Source organism: Cantharellus anzutake (genome assembly GCF_015039405.1).
Source record: "Cantharellus anzutake strain C23 chromosome Unknown EI90scaffold_43, whole genome shotgun sequence".
Classification (NCBI taxonomy): domain Eukaryota; kingdom Fungi; phylum Basidiomycota; class Agaricomycetes; order Cantharellales; family Hydnaceae; genus Cantharellus; species Cantharellus anzutake.
The window spans coordinates 240,476-261,870 of record NW_024066993.1 but is presented as its reverse complement, the minus strand read 5'-3'; the positions used below and the strand labels follow the sequence as shown (position 1 = coordinate 261,870).

Genomic DNA, 21,395 nt, shown 5'->3' with positions numbered 1-21,395 from the left:
CAACGATGATTGCAGACTACGCTAGTGTGAAGTGCTGAGAAATGCCGCTCCATTCATGCAAATGCCCCAAGTACGCCAATTAATATTGTCGATTTGTTCACCTGGTCATGGAAAATATTCGTCAGTGGGGCGCGCTAATCCCCGCCTAGCCGCTAGCTTGGTCGTCCTTTTCCTCTTCGTCACCATCATCGTCGCTGCCAAGTGTGAAGCCCGCTTCACTAGCCTTCTGTTCAATCGCTTCTCGCTCAGCTTCATCTTCCGTAATGAAATAGATATAAAACCAGAGATCTTTCAGCTGTGAGCATATGGAAAGTCGTCCTGAGTAACGATAGGAGATTCAAAGGTGGGGCGCGGAACTTACAATTCCATTAATTTCTTCGGTTTTCGTCTCGACGAGGTAGGTTTTTGGAGTGTCGCTAATTAATGCTCTCGCCTCCTGAAGTAAGTTTACACCTAGAAGGAGCGTCAGCATGATCTTCGACAGGACCCTGTATATTGCAGCTCACATTCCCTTAAATCTATTCTAGCCTTGACTACTAACGGATGGCCGAGATCCTCGTCATCCACTAAGGATGAAGTTGACGCTTCAGCCTTGATTCTTCCCACAAGTGCCAGGCCTTTCTTGACGTCACTTTCGACGAGAAGATGACCTTTAAAGTTCGGCTGCGCCCTCAGCTTCTCCGCTGCAGAACCGAGTATCAGGCCAATTTCCTCCGCCTTTTTAGTTTGCTCTTCTGGCAACTCAATGCTTTCTAAGACACCAAGTACAAGATGTGCATAGTGGGACAAGAATGCAGGGAGAGCTGGATACTCCAAGGCAGTTTGGACTTCCTCGCCTTTGTTTTCTTCCTGAGGAGGTTCGGGCGAGTCGGGGCTGGGGTGTAAAGATGAACAAGTTTCGAAATGCTTCTGAGCCTTTTCCACAAGCTGAGCAGGAGACCAGTCCATTATATTTCGCGTCTTTGAAGACGCACTCTGAGTCGGTGAGGATTCTAATGAGTCTCCTCCCTTGATGTCCGCAAGGAGAAGTAATCCAGTCATCCAAGCATAATTGTGCGCCCAATCATGCTTGTCAGCAGTTTCGTACTTCGCAGCATTTTTCTCCAATATGTCAAATGCAGCACCAATATAATCTTCGAGCGAATCCGGCTCTCCCTCCACAACTAAATCTGGTTCCTTACCAACGATGGCCCCAATATCCAATATTGCGTTGGCATAGAGAGAGTAAAATGACGAATGCACGGCATAAGGATCGGATCCTGGATCTGGAGCTCCATTGACGATGAGTTGGCTAGGGTCAGGAACGTTTCTGATAATCCGATCACAATCATGGAGAACACCCCGAAGCCAAGGAAGTGCTTTCGTTGGTCCCTCTGTTGGACAATACATTTGAGCAATGTAACGAGAACTTCTGAAGAGCACATCACCTTCATCCGCCGCATTCTTAACACGCGCATAGAGCTCCTTCAAATCTCCCCAGTCGCCATCAGTTACTTGAGCAGTATCAGCCTGGTCTTCAATCACCTCGCCATTGTCTGTCCGCCGTCGCTTCGCTTCACGATCATCCTCAGCTAGTTTCGCTTTTTTCGCTTTCGCCAACCCAATGGCACGTTTAGGAGGCATTTCAATAGGGGGCTAATAGAGACAGGTTCATCAGCCTCCACGCCATCGATACATAATGCCATGAAAAGATCGAATCAAGCTCGAGAGCGTCACCTTACAAAATCCACACGTGATAGTCCCAACAGCGCCGGGCGTCATTGTTAAAAATCTACCTGATAACCCAGAGCATCACTGCTGGTGTTCATATTAGAATATGATCGTATGAGCGCTCAGTTCCAAGTATGTGAACTTAATAATTACCTAGCGGTGTATTAGCGCTAGGAAAGTACATACAATGTCGGAACGTCTAAGACTACGTTCCAAAAGATGAAGGGGATCTCACTTCAGTTCCAAGTATGTGAACTGAGGGGAGGAAAGAAAATTGCGCTTGTGGCTTTTAATTTTAAGGGCACCATCCTCGACTGCGTCCATCAACATGGACTCCAAAAACGGAAGCATCGGGCAATCCTGGAAATGTCTGTGCGCGAGAATATATTCCGCGCGACTCAAATGAGCAGTCCGCTGTGCACAAATCAAGAAACTTCATGAACAGTTCAAACGCTGGGTGCCAGAGCGCCCGACTATTCCACAACATTTAGCTCTAGGAATCGGAATGCCTTCATGCAACTTGAAATTGATACGGCTCCTTAATTTTTAAATTCTGAACCATTGCATTTGCCTCTTCTTCCGGTCACCTGCGATTTGCCCAAGAACGGATGATCTCAAAGCATGCTGCAAGTTGCATCAGATGATTTCCAGGCTACGTCTGCATGGGAATCCCCCCAATTATGGCTTTGTTCCTTGCAATATCACCCAACAAGGACAAATCCCGAGATGCCCAGGATGGAGCAAACAACAGCAGCTGCACCTGTTTCTGTCTGTTGTGACCGAGGCCACTCATAAATGTTTTTATTTCTCACGCTCCTCAAGATGCGGATCTCCAGACCCCCATCTTTGCTACGTACCCAATATGTTATCTATCGATCACTTGCGACAACCGTTGATGGCCCTTCAAAGGCTCTGTCGTCCACTTCCACATCGACCCCATCGGATAATGCACCTCAACCACCCAAAAGAAGACTGGGCTTCCTGCGACGTTTACTAGGGATGAAGGATGCAGAGCTGCAGAAGCCACGCCAAAGCGAGAACCGGAGGTCGACTCGCTCGCGCCACTTTCTGACCCCAAAAAAGGTCGCCTGAGACCTAAGATGAAAACTGAGAAGCTAAGCGATGAACATCCGTTGTACGCCTTCTTCCGGCGAGTGGGGTTAAAAAAGAAAGAGAGGGGCTGGACTATCTTAGAGGCACCTGGAGAGCAAGATGAAAGCAGTATGATTACCTCGTGCTCCATCGCCTCACTTTGGTTTGACATATTGCATAGGTCGTTCCTGGTCCGCCGACGAGCTCCGCCTGAAGAGTTTCAACGACCTACATACCCTTTGGTATCTCCTAGCGCGCGAGCGTAATTTGCTGGCCACTCAAGTCCAGACGGCACGGCGAATTGGCCTGGATCCGAAACAACACACGTCCACCATTGACAAGGATATTAAGGCTAGTGCAACTAACCTCATGCATCACATCAACTCATTCCCCACTGCAGTGTCGGAAATCCATGGCGCGCATAAAACAAGTGCTGAACGAAAGGAGACTAGCCTACCTTGGCGCTGTTGAACTCGTGTCAAAGGGGCAAGGGAGCAATGTATCCCAAGCATCATCTGAAATGAGTGGTCATACCGCCACAACCAGTAGTCCTACCCCACCCGCTACAACCCCTCTTTCAACCACTACACCTACTACACCAGCATCCACCACATCTACACCCCAGGGTGAAAGCCCAACTTTCTCAACATAATCAAAACGTGTACATTACTGCATGATCATTAATTCTACATTATATCTCCTCCCTGACGCCGCATTTTCTTGTTCGCGCCCAATCCAACATCTCATTTGTCACCCAGCAATCTCGTATTGACTTGTTTTCGTACATTTCAATCTGCTTTGTCCCCTGCCGAAGTAGATACTCCACAGTGCCGACATCTCGAGCCAATATAGATGAAGCATTCTTATGGAAGTGATAATTCACGAAGAGGCGAAACTTAAGTTGCGCTTCGGGAGGTTTTGAACGCGTCATTCTTAGAGCCCTACAGTTGTCCGCAAATATAATAAGATGAGACAGATGGCCTCGTCATCTCCTCCCCACTTCCTACCTTCTGTACAATGAAAGGACTTGCTTCTGCAAACCCGACAGTCGGGGCACCATGGATTTTAGCTTAGCTGCTAGCGATGAGAGGCGTGGGAAGGGATCACATGCGGTAGTTTCCAGAATTCTTCTCTGCTTGGTGGTTGAAGTTTGCCCTATATGGCTTCCCGTTTCGGCGGGCGTGGATCTACGAATAACCCGAGGGCAACATCTTCAACAGTGTGTCAGAAGTGCCTTGGGAAAGGTGAATTTTGTCTCGGTCCGATGGTCGTGGCTAGCCGCTTACATTTTCCTGTTATCAGGCCACTTTATCTATGAGTGCAAGAATCAAAAGCCGTATCTCGCACGACCTTCTCGGACGGCGGTGCTCGAAAAGCCCGAGTTATTGAAGCCTAGGGATGAACCAAGTGTGGAACTACCGGAAGAGTTCAAGCCGAAGTGTGTGGTTTTCTGAGACTCCCCTCTTCTGAAGTTGACCATCTACGAAGACAACAGAAAATCGTCGCTGGGACTGCTGATGCTATACTAGCTGCAAAGGAGAAAGAGCGCGAGAAGAGCAAAAAGTCTAAGCGGTCGGTCAACTGTTCGCTTTTGAAACTTCATTCCACTGATGCACATATCGATTCAGATCCCCTTCCCGCTCATCTTCTCGTTCATCTTCATCCCATTCATCCCACAGTTCCGATTCTGATTCTGATTCGCGCAGCTCAAGCTCGGGTTCTTACTCTGATTCTGACTCGCGTTCATCTCGTTCTCGTGGCGAGTCACGATCCCGTCCTCGATCCCGTTCCAGGTCCTGGTCATCATCTGGCTCATCATCCAGATCTTCGTCACGTTCCCGGTCTGATCTCCATGCCCGTGCGCGTTCTCGCGAACGACGTTACGATGACCGGCGAGCACACCGGAATAGAGATGATAGGCGGTCTTTCACTCCACCTAGGAGGAGCGCGAGCCCTGTGCGCCGAGGCAGACATTAAGCTTCGGCTTATTTGCCGTTGGTTTTCTGCCTTAGTGCCTGTGTAATTGATAATCTGATCCCTTGTATGCTCGCCTCAGCTGGGTCCAAATGTTCACGCTGTTGCTGGAATTGAATAATGCATAAAGACAGCGTTCCAGAGAGATACAAGGTGAAACGGCTTGACAGTAAGACGGCAGCCCTCGCTTCAAGTTGTCAACTTAATCAATAAAGCGAATTTATTTCCGTGACCGTGTAGCATGTCGACGAGATTTCCCAAGCCTAAGGGGATAAGTTAGCCGAGAATTTTCGGCAGGAGACTGTATCGTGACGGCGTACCGCTTGGCGGGCTTCCCTGCCTTTTTCGTCCCAATTCTTCGTCTCGCTCCAGAATCGAAATCATTCGTGCTCTCTCTCGTGTTTGACTTGCTCCATTTCTTACTACCGCCAAAGCCATATTTGGCATCTCGCTTCTCCCGGGACATCCGTGGTTTCTTGCGACCCGAACCAGTCTTAGCGCGTTTATTTCCCTTGGGATTATCTTCCACGGCATCTTCGACCGCAACATCGAATTCGTCATCGCCATCGTCACCACCACCACCAAGACCTTGTTTTCCTCTTTCTGATGACGCAAAGGTGATGAGCAGGAACCGGACACCATAAGCTAGGAGGTCAACTCACTCCGTTTAAGAGACTTCAATCTGTCCTCCATATCCTTCTTCGTCTTCTGGCGCTCCTTTAGTTTCTCAACCTGAACTTGCTTCCCGAATTTCTTCAACTCTCGTTGCTTACGCGCCTCTTCACTCTTCTGAATTCCAGCAGACTCGTTCAGAAGCCCCTGTCGTATACGTTCCATGTGCGAGTCTGATTTGACCATTTCAGCGAAATAATCGGATGGACGGGAGAATGGGAGGGAATATTTTTTGGCCAAGGATTTTGCTTCGTTGGCACAATAGAGGGCTTGCTTGTAACTAAGAGAGGATGTTAGATGCTTTCTGCTTCAAGCAATAAGTGCACTGACAAGGCTAGCTCCCTCGGTAGGTCATCATCGGGGTTCGTGATGCCCAATGGTTCAGGGTACGTTAAGGTTAGATGATCGGTCCAGGGCAATGAGGGATCGAGCTTTATGGTTTCTCGTATGCGTTGTAGGGCTTCCTGAAAAATGGTAATTACTAAGCAGAGAGTAACGCCTTACCAGTAACCTACCTTGCCCCTCTGCACTGTGCCTGTCTTGACCTTTGAAATGTTTTCAACGACAGCTCTTTCGTTCCCACTTTCGCTCTCTTCTTCGTCAGTGCTCCAATATGGCGCTTGCTCTTCGTTCTCCTCCCCATCCACCGTTTCAACTGCGTCGCTGCTATGATCCTCGTTTGTTTCTTGTGGCTCCTGGACTTCCTCGCCTTCTTCCTCACGGTCAGAAGGGACCGCAGCGGGAGCAGGAGGTGGAGTTGATTTTGGTTTCTTTTCTCCCCGCTTCTTTTTCTCTTTTTTCTCCCTTTCTGGTTCTGGTTGTGTTGCGGCAAGCTTGGACTTGGCCATGTCGTCGAGACGTTTTTCGGACAGGCTTGAACAGCCACTCGGTATTCAAATATGATCACGAGTCTGATTGCTCGATTTAGATTTCGCCGGTCCAAAGCCGGCCCAACTCCTAGGTCTCTCACCCCATGGACACCTCCTGCGAGATCGTTGTCGTCGCGGATCGTGATTCTGAGCTTGCGCTCAAGGCAGTGGAATGTGCGTTAATCGTCTTCATCGTCGATGTCGCTAGAACCTATGTTGTGGGTCCGCAGTGATCACCGGAGGCCAACATGGAAAGGTTTCAGAGGGGCCAAACGGAAAGACAATCCCATGGATAATCACCAACAAATACTACACAGCGGCAGTGCACTTCTTCATCCCCCCTCCCATTGGGGAGAACACATTGGATGTCGCTTTGCCATCAGACTCGGTGACCAAACCCATTACCGACGATACACATTGCCCTGCAGTTATTTACGTCTTCAAGAAAGGCGATGTGCGTGGATTGTCATCATACTGGAGTAAAGTGTGGCTATTGACTACCCACAGCCAGCGGCTCGAGCGACTTTCTTGCAGGTATTACCTGCATGGAAGGCCCAAAACGCAGAAGTAAATTTAGCTCTGGCCTTTGAATCGGAAGAAAAGACAATAGGGGTTTCATTGCCGAACGCCGAAACCCCTCAGGGCAGGAGCGATGATTCAGATACTGATGATTTCTTTGCGGACAATGGGTTTGAATATGTTCTAGCACACGCAACTTCTGCATCGCCCGATGATGAAGGTGAGGGCATAATGACGATTGTCGGGTTGAATGACACTTCTCACCATCATCACTTTCAGTGTCAATACTAGGCATCCCACGCCTCATAGACGCACTCTCTTCTATCAAATGGCCATCTCTCGTCCGCAATGACCCTTCAAAATCCATTCGTGCTGCACCCAATAACACCACCCTCACCGCTTCCCTTGAAATAGCTGAGAACCCATCGACTATAGGTGGTAGCACATCTCTCAATGTGTCTACCGAGCACCTCTCCGACGAAGTTGTGTTGTCCTTATTTGCTTCACGAATTCACGGGGGTACTATCGACGAGAAACATATCGAAGCTCTGGAAGAATGGCTCGAAGAAGCTCCCACCCCCGATCCCCAAGGGGATTTCGAAGAGTCCCTTCCAGCAATGAAGACCCCTAAAGCATTCACTGATGATTTCGGTGAATACTTCTCCGATCCTACACCTCGCAACCTCCCGAAAGATATTTCACCATTCGCCACCCCTGTTCCAAGGTCATCCGAGCTGTCTAAGTCATCTGGAGCCACGAAGGAAGGGGGATATTTCGTGGACGATCATCCCAAAGCGTGGGACCCCACCAAAAGGGAGATCGAATCCACCACACACCGTATTTTTGGCGGAAGCACCAATTCTTCCTCTTCTGACCTGCGCGACATTGGATTCGATGGTTCGGATGATGAAGATATACGTTTTGATTTATCCCAGGTCTTTGCTCAGTTACAAGCTACGAAGGAAGAGATATCCCACATAAAGGACCCTCAAGAAAAACGGAGGGCTGCAGCGAAGGCTGCATTGGAGCTTGTCCATGGCCTTGGTTTAGAGAGCGAACCGGAGAGTGACGCTGATAGTGAAAGTGACATCGGAGAACTCTTAGGACTGCGTTAATTTGGTGCACCGGACTTTGATTTTCTCGTTTCATATGTTCCCAGTGGGCAGCTTATGAAGCTTTCCCATCTTGTGCCAACATGTCAATGGAGTTCTGCGCTCGAATTAGCGCCTGAAGTTGTTATGTTTGTTTCTCACTGGGGATCATGTACGTGTCTTCTTAGTGCTGTATCATCAACGTTGGTGAGAGAGGTGGTGCCTTCAAGAGCATGATTGGTGAAGGTGCCATTCCTGGCCTTAATAAAAGCGCTGACTCGAGCGTCGTCGGGGAAGCGCCTATCACTCCGTTACATAATCAAATTGGCATTTATTCAGTTTCCAATCAGTTAAATCATCCAGTAACTTCTACAGCATCATCCCCAATCCAAGTCTACGTTAAAGCTTTGGTACTTGAAAGGTGGACATGCCGAATTACTCTAGCAACTACAGGAGATGGGACGCACTCGAGGTGAGTGCGTAAACTAACCGCCGTCATCCGATCGAGATCAATGACGTGGTTGGTCAAACCAAGATCTCGGATGATTCGGACATCGAGGGACATCCGAACGTTGACCATGCCAGCTTAGTAAGGTACCTCATTCCTGAGCAAAGCCTTGACGAATGGAAATCTCATGCATTCTACCCATGAAAGATGGAAACAGCGCGATATTCACGAAAAGCGTGAGGCGCGCAAGAAACGCATCGCCCAATTCGAGGCAGAGATCAAGTCTAATGCAGTCCTTCTGCCCCGTTTGAGGCAAATTTCGAACGACTTAGCAGAGGGCGGCCCGGCGTATTACTCGCAGCTCGTCGAGCGATTAAAGACTCAACCTTCTCCAGACAAACCCACCGATGCGCCAAACCAACTCACCTACGATGCTATGATTGAGAGTTTACTTCTTACCGTGCATAAGGAAGTGAAGGAGAAGGGGATCTCGGCCACCGATACCGACAAGCTTGGACCGGTGCTAGTTGCACAGCTTGACTCGCATATCGAGAAGCTTACCAAGAGAAACAAGGAAGCCACTGAACAGTTAGAGGAAGAAAAGAAGGAACAAACGAAGAAGATTACATCGGATGATATCCACGATGGTTTCAATTCCAAGGTAGTGTATAATTCTGCTTGACTATGGACACACCTGATAGAAAACATTTTTGCATTTCCGCAGTATATGCCACCCCCGAAGGCCCCAGAGCCAGTTGAGGTCCTCCCGTCAAAAAAGGCACCCGAAAAGAAAACGACAACAACCATTCAGACCTTGAACAGTCCATCAGTGTGTTCTCTCTCATCCCAAAAATCGGTACTCCCATCTCATTTTTTATTTAGGCTAAGACGACAGAACCCCCTGCACCAAAGAAGAAAGATGAAGAAAACGATTCCGACAGCGATGATGACACCGAAATCCCTGACATCTCACCAGCTCTCCTCGAATTTTCAAAAATTCCTTACGGTGATTTCGCAGCATCATACGCCTTCATCCAAAAGGATCGGACGATCTTCGTCGAGGGTGCTACAGATGCTCTACTTCTACAGGCTTTCAATGCCCAGATGGAGGGGAAATCCGTGTACGCAAAGCAGTGCGTTCACCAGAGTCTTTTGATCCAGTACTGTGAGAAGCTTGGTCGGGACGGCGTTGGGATGTTCTTCAAACGGTACGTTGGCTCGTCCAACCGTCGTGAAGCACATTTGCTTATCTGTTACATCGTAGGATGATGTCTGGTCAGCAAAAAGCGATAGATCTATTCCTAAATGATGCCCAGGGAACATATGATCTCGTCGTGAAGCGCGCGAAGATTAACCTGCAAGAGAAGGCTCGACAGGAGAAAGTTGGCGGAATCGAAACAATACAGCTCGTTGTTGAGAAACCCGACACTGTCATCTCCTTCAACATTCCAGATGGACCTCCTCCGGAGACCTTGATTCTGGAAGGCCCAGGAGCAGAAGACCTTGACGTTGAGGAGGTCCGAAGGTCTCTACAAACACGTTGGGAGATTTACCAAGGGTTTGACGAAAAGCTTAAGAAAGCGTTGCAATCGAACAGTTTGGAAAAGGTTAACAAGCTGCTCTCGAAGATGACCGTGGTCGAGGCGGAGGAGATCGTGAAATTATTGCAGATTTCCGGCATCTTGCACTTCGCCGAAAATGGTATTCGGGATGAGACAGGCAAAGCTGCCGAGTAGCAGATACCATCGATTTTTGCTTCTTGGATACGTTCAGTCGTATTGTAGCCATAAATATGCTTGTATATTACACGCTGAGTAGGAATCACTTTGTGTCGGGTGAAAGAGTGCTTCCGGCAGCACTTACACGCACATCCTGCTCCCCTGGACATAAGATCATAATCCGTATCGCACCCAAAACTGATCAATTCAGGCATGTTAGTGACAATTGGGTTCGTTATGCGTCATTTTCAACAGTCTCATTACATTACGCCGATTGCAATATAGTAATATCCGTACTTTGGACAGAAAGAGTGACCATTCGCAATATCGTGCCATTACCATTCTCTTTGTTCTCCTGCCCCCGACGAATCACTAAATCACAAGCAATTGCAATCCGCTGTAATATTCCATATGCGACAGGTGAGCGATGGAAAGATGAGTCGTCTGCTTTCACACCAAAGCCCCACCGAAAGGAGAACGTTGAATGAATCACGCAAACTCCATAGCCACAGTTGCATCTCTGGATGTACGCCAAAGGTCACAAAGCGTGGGAATGGGGGGCGCTTGCCGCGATGGGCGAGGTATTTGTGATGGTTGGCTTCTGTTCTGAGCGTCCGTTATTGCGTCCGTTCATATGATAAACAGCACATATGACAGGTCGATGTTTCACCATTTTCTAAGGCGTGGCGTAGAACGAGCTCTCGGCATATGCAGCGAAGAAAGTGTCCGCATGGTGCACCCACTGTTGGCGGGCGTGTACTGTCCATCTCTTCATAACATATGGCGCAACTCCAGACCCTTGCATCCGTCTTGAGGGGGGTGGCGTAGGGATTTTCCCATATTGGTGTGGGTGACGCAGGCCCTAGTGAGATGTCCGCCGTCAGAGGCGGAAGGTGGAGGCGGCAATGAGACAGTCAGGGACGGAAACGAGACGCTTGGTGGGGGCTCTCGGGACAATCAAGTAAAAACGAGAAACAAAATGCAGACAATCCAGTGAATATTTGCCCAATGATCATGGGAAGTTCTGTGATGAACAATTGGTCGTATTGCGCGCACATGAGGGGCGCAGCGGCTCACGGGATCGAAGATGATGTTGATGCTGGAAAGGCAGCACTGCTAGTGCTATTGACACATGTCGTTGTCCTTTGGTAGAAAGGTGTCCGGCTTGTGAAACTGGATGGACGATTAACAAACTCGCACTTTGCAGCGAGTCCTACTGCCCGAGACGCAGAGAAAGGGACAATCGTCGAATTGGCGGGACAAGCTAAGGCCCGAGACCACACCTCAGAAAAGAGGGTCAACTCATTTATAGCTAATTGTTTTTATCTCTGAGGAAGCTGCGCGGGACTTCAGCGCGTAGGAATGTGCACAGCAGGTTGTATGAGTGAAAAACGGGATTTAGCCATTATTCAGGGACCATGTCCCTCTTGGGCTGTGAAGCGAGCAGGCATGTCTGCAACACACTGAGGTGAAGGCTGTATGATGGTCTGTCTTGTTTAAGTTATTACCCCGCAGCCTCTGTCACGCGGAAGTGTGACTAGGGACCCGAAGTACCATTCACATCGCTGTGCAACATCTTCAGGGTTAGTCTGGTGTTGTACAGCAAATGAATTCGGCCAACTCCGCTGTCCCAACGGACACATGCCCTAAATGGAACCACGTCATCATTGTTCACCCTCCGTCATATCTAAGCTCCAGAATTCGTTCCAGATGAGTCGATACGAACGAAGAGCTCCATCGCTAAGAAAAAAGGCCCAACCGCCGCGTGCTGTGTCCTTACCCAAGTACACGATTCTCCAATGCTGGATCGGATCTGCCAATAACAGGAACATGCTGAGGGCGTCATCATTGAAAGAGGGATTGATATCAGGGGGCATTGGCATTGTATATGTAACAGTGTTGCAGTTGCCTTTCGACGGTGGGTGCGGTTCTTCAGAAGGAACTCGCTGGGCCCCAGCCAAGGACTGGCTCTTATTTTCGATTGTGTCATGGCGACAGTGGAGAAGCTAATATGCAGACTGAGAACGTGCGTCGAATACAAAATTGCAATGCTAAACCCAATATAAACCAAGGCAAGGCTCGCACAACAACATTGTTAGCGCCACCAATAAGAGCCCCGGGCACACTGAAGATGATGTAAAGTTTCTCAATGAGCCAATTCGACATGCTCAGCATGCTCGACAGAGGACGTGGCCCAATAGTATGCCGATCCTGGCACCTAAGACGCTTTGATGCCTCGCCGTTGTCCCGTGCAGAACGCAGATGGGTTCTCCTGGTTCGTAAACTCTGGATGAAAAGGTTTTATGGGGACCTGAGTAGATGAGAGGGGAGGAACTGAGGATAAAAGCACGTAGCCTGCAACCACTGATGGACTAGGTGCCAAATGGTTTATGGCAGGTAGTCGATGGACCAGATTGCGGTTCAGTCTATAACGGCACCAAAACCTTTAATCATGGCCTTTTCTCTAGAACGCGCAGGGCGTCAGGAATGCGGATCAAGGGCCAGGGAATTTACACGATCCACGGAGAACACACATCACAAACCACCCCAACTGACGATATTACGAAATAGAGTCAAGTGTAAGCATCGATGCCTGATCAAGCCTACGAACATGGCCCGCTGGGAACACTTAGATACAACTGCCTAAGCGCAAGGACATCAGTATGCCGAACAAAAAATGACGAAGACTCGTACAAGGCCCTACAGGGCTTCCAATCGAAGGGCCAACTTTACCGCTGGCTATATTAGATGTCTTTAGTGGAATAGGGTATTATTGGGAAAGACTAGCTAGCTCAACGTAGCAAAGTATGGAGTATGGAGAGCTCTCCGCGCATTTAGGTGTTCTGAAGCACAGGCAACACGATTCCAAGCTTCGGAAACCTGGGAGAATGTTATCAAAAGAAGGGTACTACGGCTACTAGGGATTTGCACGGCATCGGTGACAAACGAGTAGTCTGCATGCCTAAGAGACCAATTGGAACCCGCGAGATACTTGGCTTGATCCTTCCAAACGGCTTGGTGAGTAGCGCATAGCCTGACAACATGCTTGAAAGTGTCGAGGGTCTTGGATTCTGCGCAGAGAGTCAGGACTGACCATATTCAGGTTGCCTATTTGATAGGAGATCTTTTCTAGCTCCGCCTGAAAGGTTTCGCAGGCAAAGTCTAGCCGCATCGGAATTTTCGAATCTTGAAACAAAAGAGAACACCGTTCTTGCGAGACATGCTGAGAGAAACGCCTCGAGAGGAACGCCCAGCGAAAGATAGTTGCCACCTAATCTTCGAAGGCTGACGAAATATTGACCCGACATGCTGAGCACAACAGTGAGGACGAATGAAATCCGAAAATGCGATGCGAAATGCGAGGACGAACGCGCCGGTCAGTACGGCTACTTCTACAGTCCCTTGCCCAGAGTTGAGAGTAGCGGGAGAAAGTCCGGTCAGAAAGGAGTAGATGTGGGAAGCGTCGACGATGTTAGAAAGTGGATCCACAACTGCACTGTCCGACGCGAGCGCGCCAGCGGGTGGAAAGCGAAAGGACGGAAAAGCTCCGAATGGTTGGCTTGGTATGAATTCGTGGGCCGGGGGACAAGAGAGATAAAAGAGCTGTGTTCACACTGGCACCCGCCAACGGTGACGATGAAGAAGTCGTGGCGGAAGGGTTAGAATTGGCCGGCATTGACAGAAAGAGATGAGACGCCTGCATTAAAACGTTCCCAAGGGTGCTCTCGGTCCTCGTGCCGTGCATCACATTGGAAAAATGTAGGGGAAGGGAAAATGGGGGTGACGGTCTCTTCCAAAGCCATTCCTCCATGCGCGCCGAAGCTCCCGAGGTGCTCCCTCGACTGGTCCAATCGCATTAGTTGCGCAAACCTAGAGAATAAGTCTTGCCATATCGGACCCATCCCTTGGAGTGATGATCTGTGGAATATCAACGGTAACTTCGTTGCCACCCCTGAGAAATGAGAAATTCCCAAGTTTCTCGATGGTTCTTCAACCAATTCGCGCCATTCAACCGCGAAAACATTGGAAATGACGCCCCTGCGATGTCCGCTAGATAGGAAGGAGGGGACTGCATCGACAAGCGAGGCGAACGCGATTGATGGGTTGGACCCTTGTCTGCACCTGAAACATGTCCTCTCGAAAAGCTGTGTGATGACCGGGATCTAATGAGTAAAGGAACCAATATAGATTGGATTATGCCCTAAATATTGGCAGAGGTGCTTGGTTGGTGCCGTTATAATTCGCTGCTATCATCCACCCGCCACAGAGCATAAAAGACTGGCACCCACGGACAGAACAGGGTAAGTTTCGCGGAATATTTTCTTCCGGTAAATTCTGAGAACGGGGGTTCCTAGGATCGGACCGCATTATTGGGCCAAAGAGCCCAGAAGAGGGAGAACGCGGCCCGTATGAGCGCCGCCTCTTGATGTTTCGTAGGCATCCGCCACAGTAAAAATATTCCAGCATTGGGGGTCACAAAGTGTCCAGGCAAGCCAGACAGTGTGGAAAGGTCGTGGGGGATCCTGCCAGCCAACTTTAGTGCGGTCGAAACCAAATTTGCGATAATGAATCCAATTTATGGAAGCGAACTTTTGTTGTAATTTGTAATAATAAACAAGTGATGCCTCACGGCCGAACCATCGAAGCGACAGACTGAATTGCTATCCGTATTGCCGGGAATATGCAGCGTTTTAGCGTCCACGCAAGCAATGCGCAAGGCCGATAAATACGACTTCCGTTTTCCCCCAAACACATCAACTGAAGCCCCCCCAGTGCGTACGACAGCCACCATCCCATTCCTCAGGCTTCCAAGCAACCACAAGGCGTAGTTCTTTCAACACCATCATCTGGGCTATAGGGCCTGACTCATCACTCGGTTGGCGCCAGGCGGCTCTACCACATTCCACTGCGCCTCGCCACAGACTGATGTAGTGCAGCATGTACCATCGCTGGCCACCATTGTCTCACTCCCAACGGCTATGACGCTTCTTTTCCGAAAGCAGCTCGGGCTGAACAATACAGTCCACTGGTAGAACATCTCTCTGCCGCTGTGTGGTGTTGCTCAGCCCGAAGCTAAGGACATTCAAGTTTCACGAATACTTTGTCATGCCGAAAGCCTCTTGCATAGTGAGGACACCCACTCGCAGAAGGGAACCTGTAGCGGGTCGATGACTGCCCCAGCGTTCGGAGTCAGATATAAGCGAACGCTTCAGCCTAGTGTTCATCGCTTTGAAGAGAGCGCCAGCCTCCACTTGGGTACATTGTCCGTTCTTCCGCAGGATATCCAGAACAGACTGCTTGCACTCAGGCAAAGGCTGGTGTTCTTATCATTCCCGATGGGTTTTGGTTTGAGCGTCTAGATAGCCAGTAATAAAGTGTCTTTTGCCGCTGTGGGCCTTCTTACATACGTCAAACCGTCAACCAGAGTGAAATAAAAATAGTAGTCCACGATATAATCGGTTCACTGTGTGGTCGTTTCATCACGAGAAAACATCCCAATGTCACTCAGTAGATGTGTAGTCTCACCTATAATGTAGTCTTAACAGCTGTCAACCCTGGCGCCGACGTGGGTGCTTGTATGGGTGTGGCAGGGTAGATCTTTCTCCTCAGCAACCATAGTCGAATGGAGACCCATCGTCTGCACCGTGCTGCACGAAAGTGTTGGACGATGTCCCTAAGTGCATCCGCGAGCCCGTATGTAAAAAACCCTGTGCGTCGAGTGGTCAGCAAGGCTATCGATCACTCTGACGCAGGCATCGTGAGGCGCGGGACTTGGATCCAACTTTATCGGACAGACCCCAGTAAGGCTTTCGTGCCACCGTGCTTGATAAGCACATATGCAAGCCGGCATGGGAGAATCAGGTAAGACGATGGGAAGATCATGTCAATGGGTGAAGGACGTGTGCAATGGTTGATCAAGAGGCCTCGGCAACTTGCACAATTTTGGAACTCTACTCTAACTTCACTCGTCCTTCCGCCAACCCCAGATATAAGATCTTCACCACTGGCTTAGAATTCAAGTGAGGTCGTTACTCGGTGGATTTAGCATGAGGGTGCGGAAACAGCGGTCTCGAATCCGTGGGCTGAAGCCTGATTTTGCTATATGTTGCTGAGGTTCGTTCACCTGCCTCACTGAGTCCCGTCCTCCCGCATTGTCCAGATCTCAAGGAGGATGGAAGTACTTGGGGTCTAGTCTCTTCAGAGCCAACATGCCCGCAAAGAAACCTGTACATTTGGCAGCGCGAAATGAATGGCAACCGTTTACACATAGATGATAGCTTGATTACCAGCTTGCAATTTACAACTAGAATGCTCGCCTTGCCACCTGCACAGCACGTACTGTATAGTCACTTATTTCAAGAAATATAGAAAAGGGGGGATGTTTTGAAATGCACAGTCAAGACGTGAATAGAATAACAAGGGATTATCATGAATGGCCGCTTTCGAGCTGAATATGATTCGCGGACAAGCAAAGTAAAGCTCCTCTGACACATGTTAGCTGGCAGGTCGATATCAACGATTGCATTGAGACCACACAGCTGGATAACTGACGTCGTCACAGCGCTGTTTGATGAGTGGTTCCCTCGAGCATTCAGGTAGACACAGTGCGCGATGGCTTCGAATGTTGGACTCAGTGCAATCCAACAGTCCAGTAATATATCTGCGAGAGAATATCTGATTACCAAGTACACAATGGTCTGACGAATGTTGTTCGGACGAATGTCGATGATCCTAGGGCTGACTCGGCAGCACAGTTATCCGGACGAAGCCATGGGGATGGTTAATGTCGGGGTTCCCTTCAATCAAACCAGTAGGACAGGGGAGAGGTGCACCACTTTTCTGGCCAATTGTTAGGGAAAACAACACAGCGGCAGCCAACTGTATGCGTGATTCGAGACAGTCGTTTGCCTGTCAGAACAGATGTGTGTCCAGGATGAGGAATCCTACGCTATTGTCGTCATGGGATGTGCGAAGCACGGCATCTGGCTATGCTGGGGTCTTGATCGAGGGAATAAACTCGCGGGAGGGACAAGCAGCTGAATGGACTAAACAGGAGGACAGAGGGTAAAAGATTGTGGGAGGAGGCACTTAGGAATAAAAGACAAAAATCTGCGCACCCAGGCAACGTCCAAAAGTGATGGTGGACGCTAGACATTTTCTTAAATCGTCAACCGGGATAGCTGCTTATCCAAACAGACCTTTTCTTTTGCGACAGAACGAAACAATATTAATGATAACAATACATACAAAAGAAGCGGTGGAACCACGTGAGGGATTCACACATAGTTTTCGGCGTCGGGATGTTACGTAATTGTGAAGTGACTCTGACTGGTCTCCAGCCTCTATGACTTCATAATATTATATTGACTGGTAATTTGTCAGACAATCAAGCTTCGTCCTGTCGCATTAAATAAACTACAGTACGCATAAGTTCGAACACCATATCCATCGAAATACATCACAAAACCGTCGGTCGCCTAGCTTCGTCAAAACCCGAATCGTACAAACTCAATAAAAGCTGTCGATGCTGTGCTCTAAAGTGCCTCGCGCTTTGCGCGTAAGCGATCTATATAGGATCCCCGGAACTCGAAACTAACATAGGCAGATATGAAACTAGAATGTCTACCGTTGGGGCATATACATACATGCCTGCAGAAATGGATGATGCCCAAGGCTGAAATTCAGTCAGGTTGAAATTCCCTCAAGGTCCATTCACGGTGGGAAGTACCCTGATGGGGGGTCTAACGATCGCAATGCGACAAGGGGCCTGATAAGGAAAAGGGGGTGAGATATAAACAACAGAAATTTCAGAGGGATTCTCGTAGTTGGGGCGGATCTCGAACACCACATTTCAAATCGGAACTGAGGATATGGAATCGTTGGCCAGGCTTCTGGTTTAATCGTGATGGTCCAATGGGATGGGAGGGTGGGATTAGCGATCGATGGTGCCCAAGTCGGAGTCGCCCGTGAGTTGAGCTTGAACTTCTCAAACGGGAAAACAAACGCAGCGGCCAAACCTTTAACGAAGCCACTCAAATCCAGGCGTCTTGAGCAGTATTCATCTTCTCGGTCCCTATATTTCATCATGAGACCTTAACGCTGTGGTTATCCCTGTCCACGTTGAAAAAGGGGTGAACAGGTTGAAGTTTCCCTTTGAGTCCAGGCATATATACTTGCTGATCGACTCAAACGTGGCGCGTGGGATTTACATAACCCACGATCGTCGACATATATGAAAAACTGCCCAAAACAGACTTCCGAGTCTCTACGAGTGCCCAGTACTGATTGCCTCAGCGCACAGGTCAACAACAGAGCGCATATCGGTTCCCATCCCTTATTCCTCAAGAAGTATCTCAAAGAAATTCCCCTGGATAAATGCGTCAATCGCTCTCTAGAAGCTTGTGAAATGACACTGCAAATTGCACTGCCTTCAGCGATCGGTTGCACCTGACTTATCTTTCCCTGACCGATATGCAATACGCTTTTTGGTATGGCTGGTCAGGTTTTGGCCCTTTTGTGGTTTCTCTCTACGTCTCTCGCGTCCCTCAAGTGCTTCACCTTGCCTTCACATTTATCGCGAGGATCTCAACGACAATAAGTACTAGAGGAACTTTGTTCGGGAGAACCACAGCAGATTGGAACTTATAGAGGCTGTTATTCTGCCTAGTAACCGGAACCTCGGACCTCCTGCGGTGAGTTGATGCTCTGTTCTCTTCTGGCTCTGCGCTCAGGTGAGAGGGAAATACTGATACGAACATTGACAAGGTCGGCGTCTAGTTTCAATCATTGGTCTTGGACCCGTCAGCTCGAGATATATATGGCCCTTCCTGTGTTAATTGTTTCAGAACACAGCTCAGCTCAAGTCCCCATCACTCCTTATTATGCCACGGACTTGAACAACGGGAACTTCGATGGTACCGATGCTCCCGGGAACCCTAGCAGAGATCTAGTTGACGGCATCAATGGTGAGATTATGCACTCCTGGAAGCTCGATATTCTCGACACAGAACATTCTCTTCTTTAGTGTCCGACAGCCTGACAATTGCTGAATGGTCTCTCAATATCCACTCACGACCGAGCCTTACAGAACCTGACTCGGTCGACGAGTTCCTTTATAGAGTAAGAATAGATTGTATGACGCTTTGGGCCTTAATTGATTCCAATGCTAACAGCTGGATGAGGGTACTGAGCCTTCACTTAGGCCCCCCCTTCCGTCTGTCAACCAATCCGTCCGAGCGCTGTCGCGTCGCAGCTCACCAGCCAACGCTTCCTCCGATACCTCGTCCACCACTTCCTCGTCCACTGGTTCATCCTGGAGGAGTAGGATCGCGAGCCTCACGTCTGCAGGCGCATTCTATTCAGAATTCCTAGACTTCCGCCTATATAGAGAGTTTTCCATGAGAACGTTTTGTGAAAGTCTGCACAACAGTAGTCGTGCTGTTGCCGCTAAGGTCAAGTCGGTCAAACGTTACGGGGATCTCTACGGCGTGCCCCATCGATTTCTCATCTTTCACGTTTCTCGGTCAGATAGAGATTTCTACCTTCGCTTGGATCGCCGTCCTGATCGGACAGGTGTCCCATTGTGGAGATTTGGAATGCTGGATTTTGGAACATCAATTGCGAAGGATACGGTATGCGGTGGTGAGGTTGATAGTATTCATAACCCCGCTAATACGTGGTACCTGATAGGCTGCTATCTCTGGCCTCCTTGAGCACCTCCTGGACTACACAGACAAGAAATCTGGAGTAGAGGCTATTATGGTCTTTCCGACCCCAGTTCCTCTATCGGAAGTCGCAGGTCTCCTGAGTGATGTCGAAGCAGAATCTCCCGGATACAAGTTGACGAAGGTAACCGTCAGTGTTCAGTTTCTACCTCATCAGCTGATCCGGGGACATCATCCAGGAGAACTGTTGGTTCTTCGTTTCCGTAGTTCAGGAGATGCTAACGCGCAAGTTTGGGGCAGAATACCAGAAGGGATCTTTGAACTATCCAAATATTGGTTCTCAGTGTCGAAACCGTATCAGGGTCCGGGTGTTTTCTACCATTAAGGACGAAATTAATCTCCTGTTGGAGAAAATATTGAGGCTTACCGCATTGATTGCTGATCCAATGCTGACGCAAGCTATCAAATTCATCCTGAAAGTCGTGGGGGACCACCATGTGAGGATGGTCCTCTTTACGCTAAACAATATCTGACTCACTTTGAGCTAGGAGTCCGGTTATGGCAGCTTTTCCGCGCTCGACGCATTTCGAATCTCTTCACCGATGCGGAAATTCCTTACTGTGTTGCACCTGGCACTTCACGAACATCTGCATGGATGTTCAGGTGTTCCAGGAGCACGGGTGTTCTTGAGCTTCTCCAAGTACGTGACCCAGCCCATCGTTGTTGTGGATGGCCCCACTCACTGTTATTGCAGTACGTTACTTCAATGGCTTCAGGCATGGGAGCGTCTTCAGGGATCCTCGCAGATTTCTGCAGATGACATGATCGAGCTGGTGAAAAGTATCACCAGCCTTTTGGAATCGCCCGTGAGTTTCTCACGTTATCGCAACTGTCAACTAACCAATCTCTCCACCAGCTTGAAAAATATTTTCCTGTGGATCACGGCTCTCCACCCACATACAGTCCGACTGACCGTGCACCCGAGTCCTGTCGAAGACACGAAACCGTACTTTTGGCACTGAAGTTGTTGGGGCAGTGTGCAGAACTGGATCATCTGCCAGAAGTATGGCGGTTCCAAATGAATAGTGCCATTCCGGATCTCCGAAACGCATTCGGAAATCTGATGACCACGCAGCTCAAATTTGTGTGTCGTCACTGGACTACGCTCGTTTGCGAGTCACAAGACCGGGGTACTGAGATTATGGAGGCCTTGTCCCAGTCTGCGCCAGTGCTCCTTCATTGGGTTGCGATGATGGGCATTATGGGCGAAATTGACCGGGCTTGCCAAGGACTGAGGGAATTAGAGCGCTGGCTGGTACGCTAATAACCTGATTGACGATCTCTGACTCACTTCAATGTGTTTGAGCAGAAGAAACCTGACAAGCAAGGGGCTGGTACGCTAATCCGCATAATCCAAGATTTATGTCATTTGGCCACGCAGTCTAAGCGGGCGCTGGCCGCCTCATCCCTCTCTATCCTTAGCAGTGGCCATCGGTTCATTCCGTTGGGTAGCTCATTGCACACAGAATTCTCGGCCACTGCGACAGTAAAATGCCGGATTGTCACTGGTGATATCGATAGCAGCGAGAGATGGTGGCCACTGCATTCACTCAAAATTCACACAAACGGAACTAATT

The 21,395-nt window shown here is 49.1% G+C and overlaps 7 protein-coding genes across 7 annotated transcripts; 4 read left to right on the top strand and 3 right to left on the bottom strand.

Annotated features, from left to right (window-relative positions):
- Positions 1-34: 34 nt before the first annotated feature.
- On the bottom strand, positions 35-1,792 carry EI90DRAFT_1855240 (uncharacterized protein). Its single transcript, XM_039052268.1, has 4 exons — positions 1,722-1,792; positions 507-1,635; positions 362-453; positions 35-295 (listed from the first exon to the last, which is right to left on the bottom strand). Exons 2-4 carry the CDS (start codon positions 1,621-1,623, stop codon positions 146-148), a joined length of 1,359 nt encoding a protein of 452 aa, XP_038913253.1. The 5' UTR covers positions 1,624-1,635; positions 1,722-1,792; the 3' UTR covers positions 35-145.
- Positions 1,793-3,200: 1,408 nt separating this feature from the next.
- EI90DRAFT_3068761 (uncharacterized protein) lies at positions 3,201-3,650 on the top strand. The gene has a single exon (XM_039061112.1). It carries the CDS (start codon positions 3,215-3,217, stop codon positions 3,452-3,454), a length of 240 nt encoding a protein of 79 aa, XP_038913252.1. The 5' UTR covers positions 3,201-3,214; the 3' UTR covers positions 3,455-3,650.
- EI90DRAFT_2891704 (uncharacterized protein) lies at positions 3,527-3,847 on the bottom strand (the record flags this gene model as incomplete). Its single annotated transcript, XM_039053992.1, has 2 exons — positions 3,527-3,743; positions 3,810-3,847. Coding segments are annotated over 2 exons (255 nt in total), but the record flags the coding sequence as incomplete, so codon positions are not given.
- Positions 3,848-3,961: 114 nt separating this feature from the next.
- Positions 3,962-4,256, top strand: EI90DRAFT_2929066 (zinc knuckle-domain-containing protein; the record flags this gene model as incomplete). The annotated part of the gene is made up of 2 exons (XM_039054978.1): positions 3,962-4,046; positions 4,105-4,256. 2 exons carry the CDS (start codon positions 3,962-3,964, stop codon positions 4,254-4,256), a joined length of 237 nt encoding a protein of 78 aa, XP_038913250.1.
- Positions 4,257-4,996: 740 nt separating this feature from the next.
- EI90DRAFT_3146395 (eukaryotic rRNA processing protein EBP2-domain-containing protein) lies at positions 4,997-6,296 on the bottom strand (the record flags this gene model as incomplete). Its single annotated transcript, XM_039065406.1, has 4 exons — positions 4,997-5,379; positions 5,439-5,728; positions 5,779-5,929; positions 5,960-6,296. 4 exons carry the CDS (start codon positions 6,294-6,296, stop codon positions 4,997-4,999), a joined length of 1,161 nt encoding a protein of 386 aa, XP_038913249.1.
- A 125-nt stretch (positions 6,297-6,421) lies between these two features.
- On the top strand, positions 6,422-7,951 carry EI90DRAFT_3127430 (uncharacterized protein; the record flags this gene model as incomplete). Its single annotated transcript, XM_039064013.1, has 4 exons — positions 6,422-6,491; positions 6,548-6,771; positions 6,825-7,056; positions 7,116-7,951. 4 exons carry the CDS (start codon positions 6,422-6,424, stop codon positions 7,949-7,951), a joined length of 1,362 nt encoding a protein of 453 aa, XP_038913248.1.
- Positions 7,952-8,562: 611 nt separating this feature from the next.
- Positions 8,563-10,111, top strand: EI90DRAFT_3127429 (uncharacterized protein; the record flags this gene model as incomplete). Its single annotated transcript, XM_039064012.1, has 4 exons — positions 8,563-9,036; positions 9,100-9,204; positions 9,258-9,583; positions 9,640-10,111. 4 exons carry the CDS (start codon positions 8,563-8,565, stop codon positions 10,109-10,111), a joined length of 1,377 nt encoding a protein of 458 aa, XP_038913247.1.
- Positions 10,112-21,395: the final 11,284 nt, after the last annotated feature.

What these genes read in the sequence shown, in the direction of transcription:
- EI90DRAFT_1855240 (XM_039052268.1), bottom strand. Translation starts at nt 1,623, where the DNA reads ATGCCTCCTAAACGTGCCATTGGGTTGGCGAAAGCGAAAAAAGCGAAA. An exon ending in TAGAATAGATTTAAGGGAAT is followed by an intron (nt 454 to 506) that starts GTGAGCTGCAAT and finishes CGCTCCTTCTAG; the next exon opens with GTGTAAACTTACTTCAGGAG. An exon ending in CCGAAGAAATTAATGGAATT is followed by an intron (nt 296 to 361) that starts GTAAGTTCCGCG and finishes ATATGCTCACAG; the next exon opens with CTGAAAGATCTCTGGTTTTA.
- EI90DRAFT_3068761 (XM_039061112.1), top strand. Translation starts at nt 3,215, where the DNA reads ATGGCGCGCATAAAACAAGTGCTGAACGAAAGGAGACTAGCCTACCTT.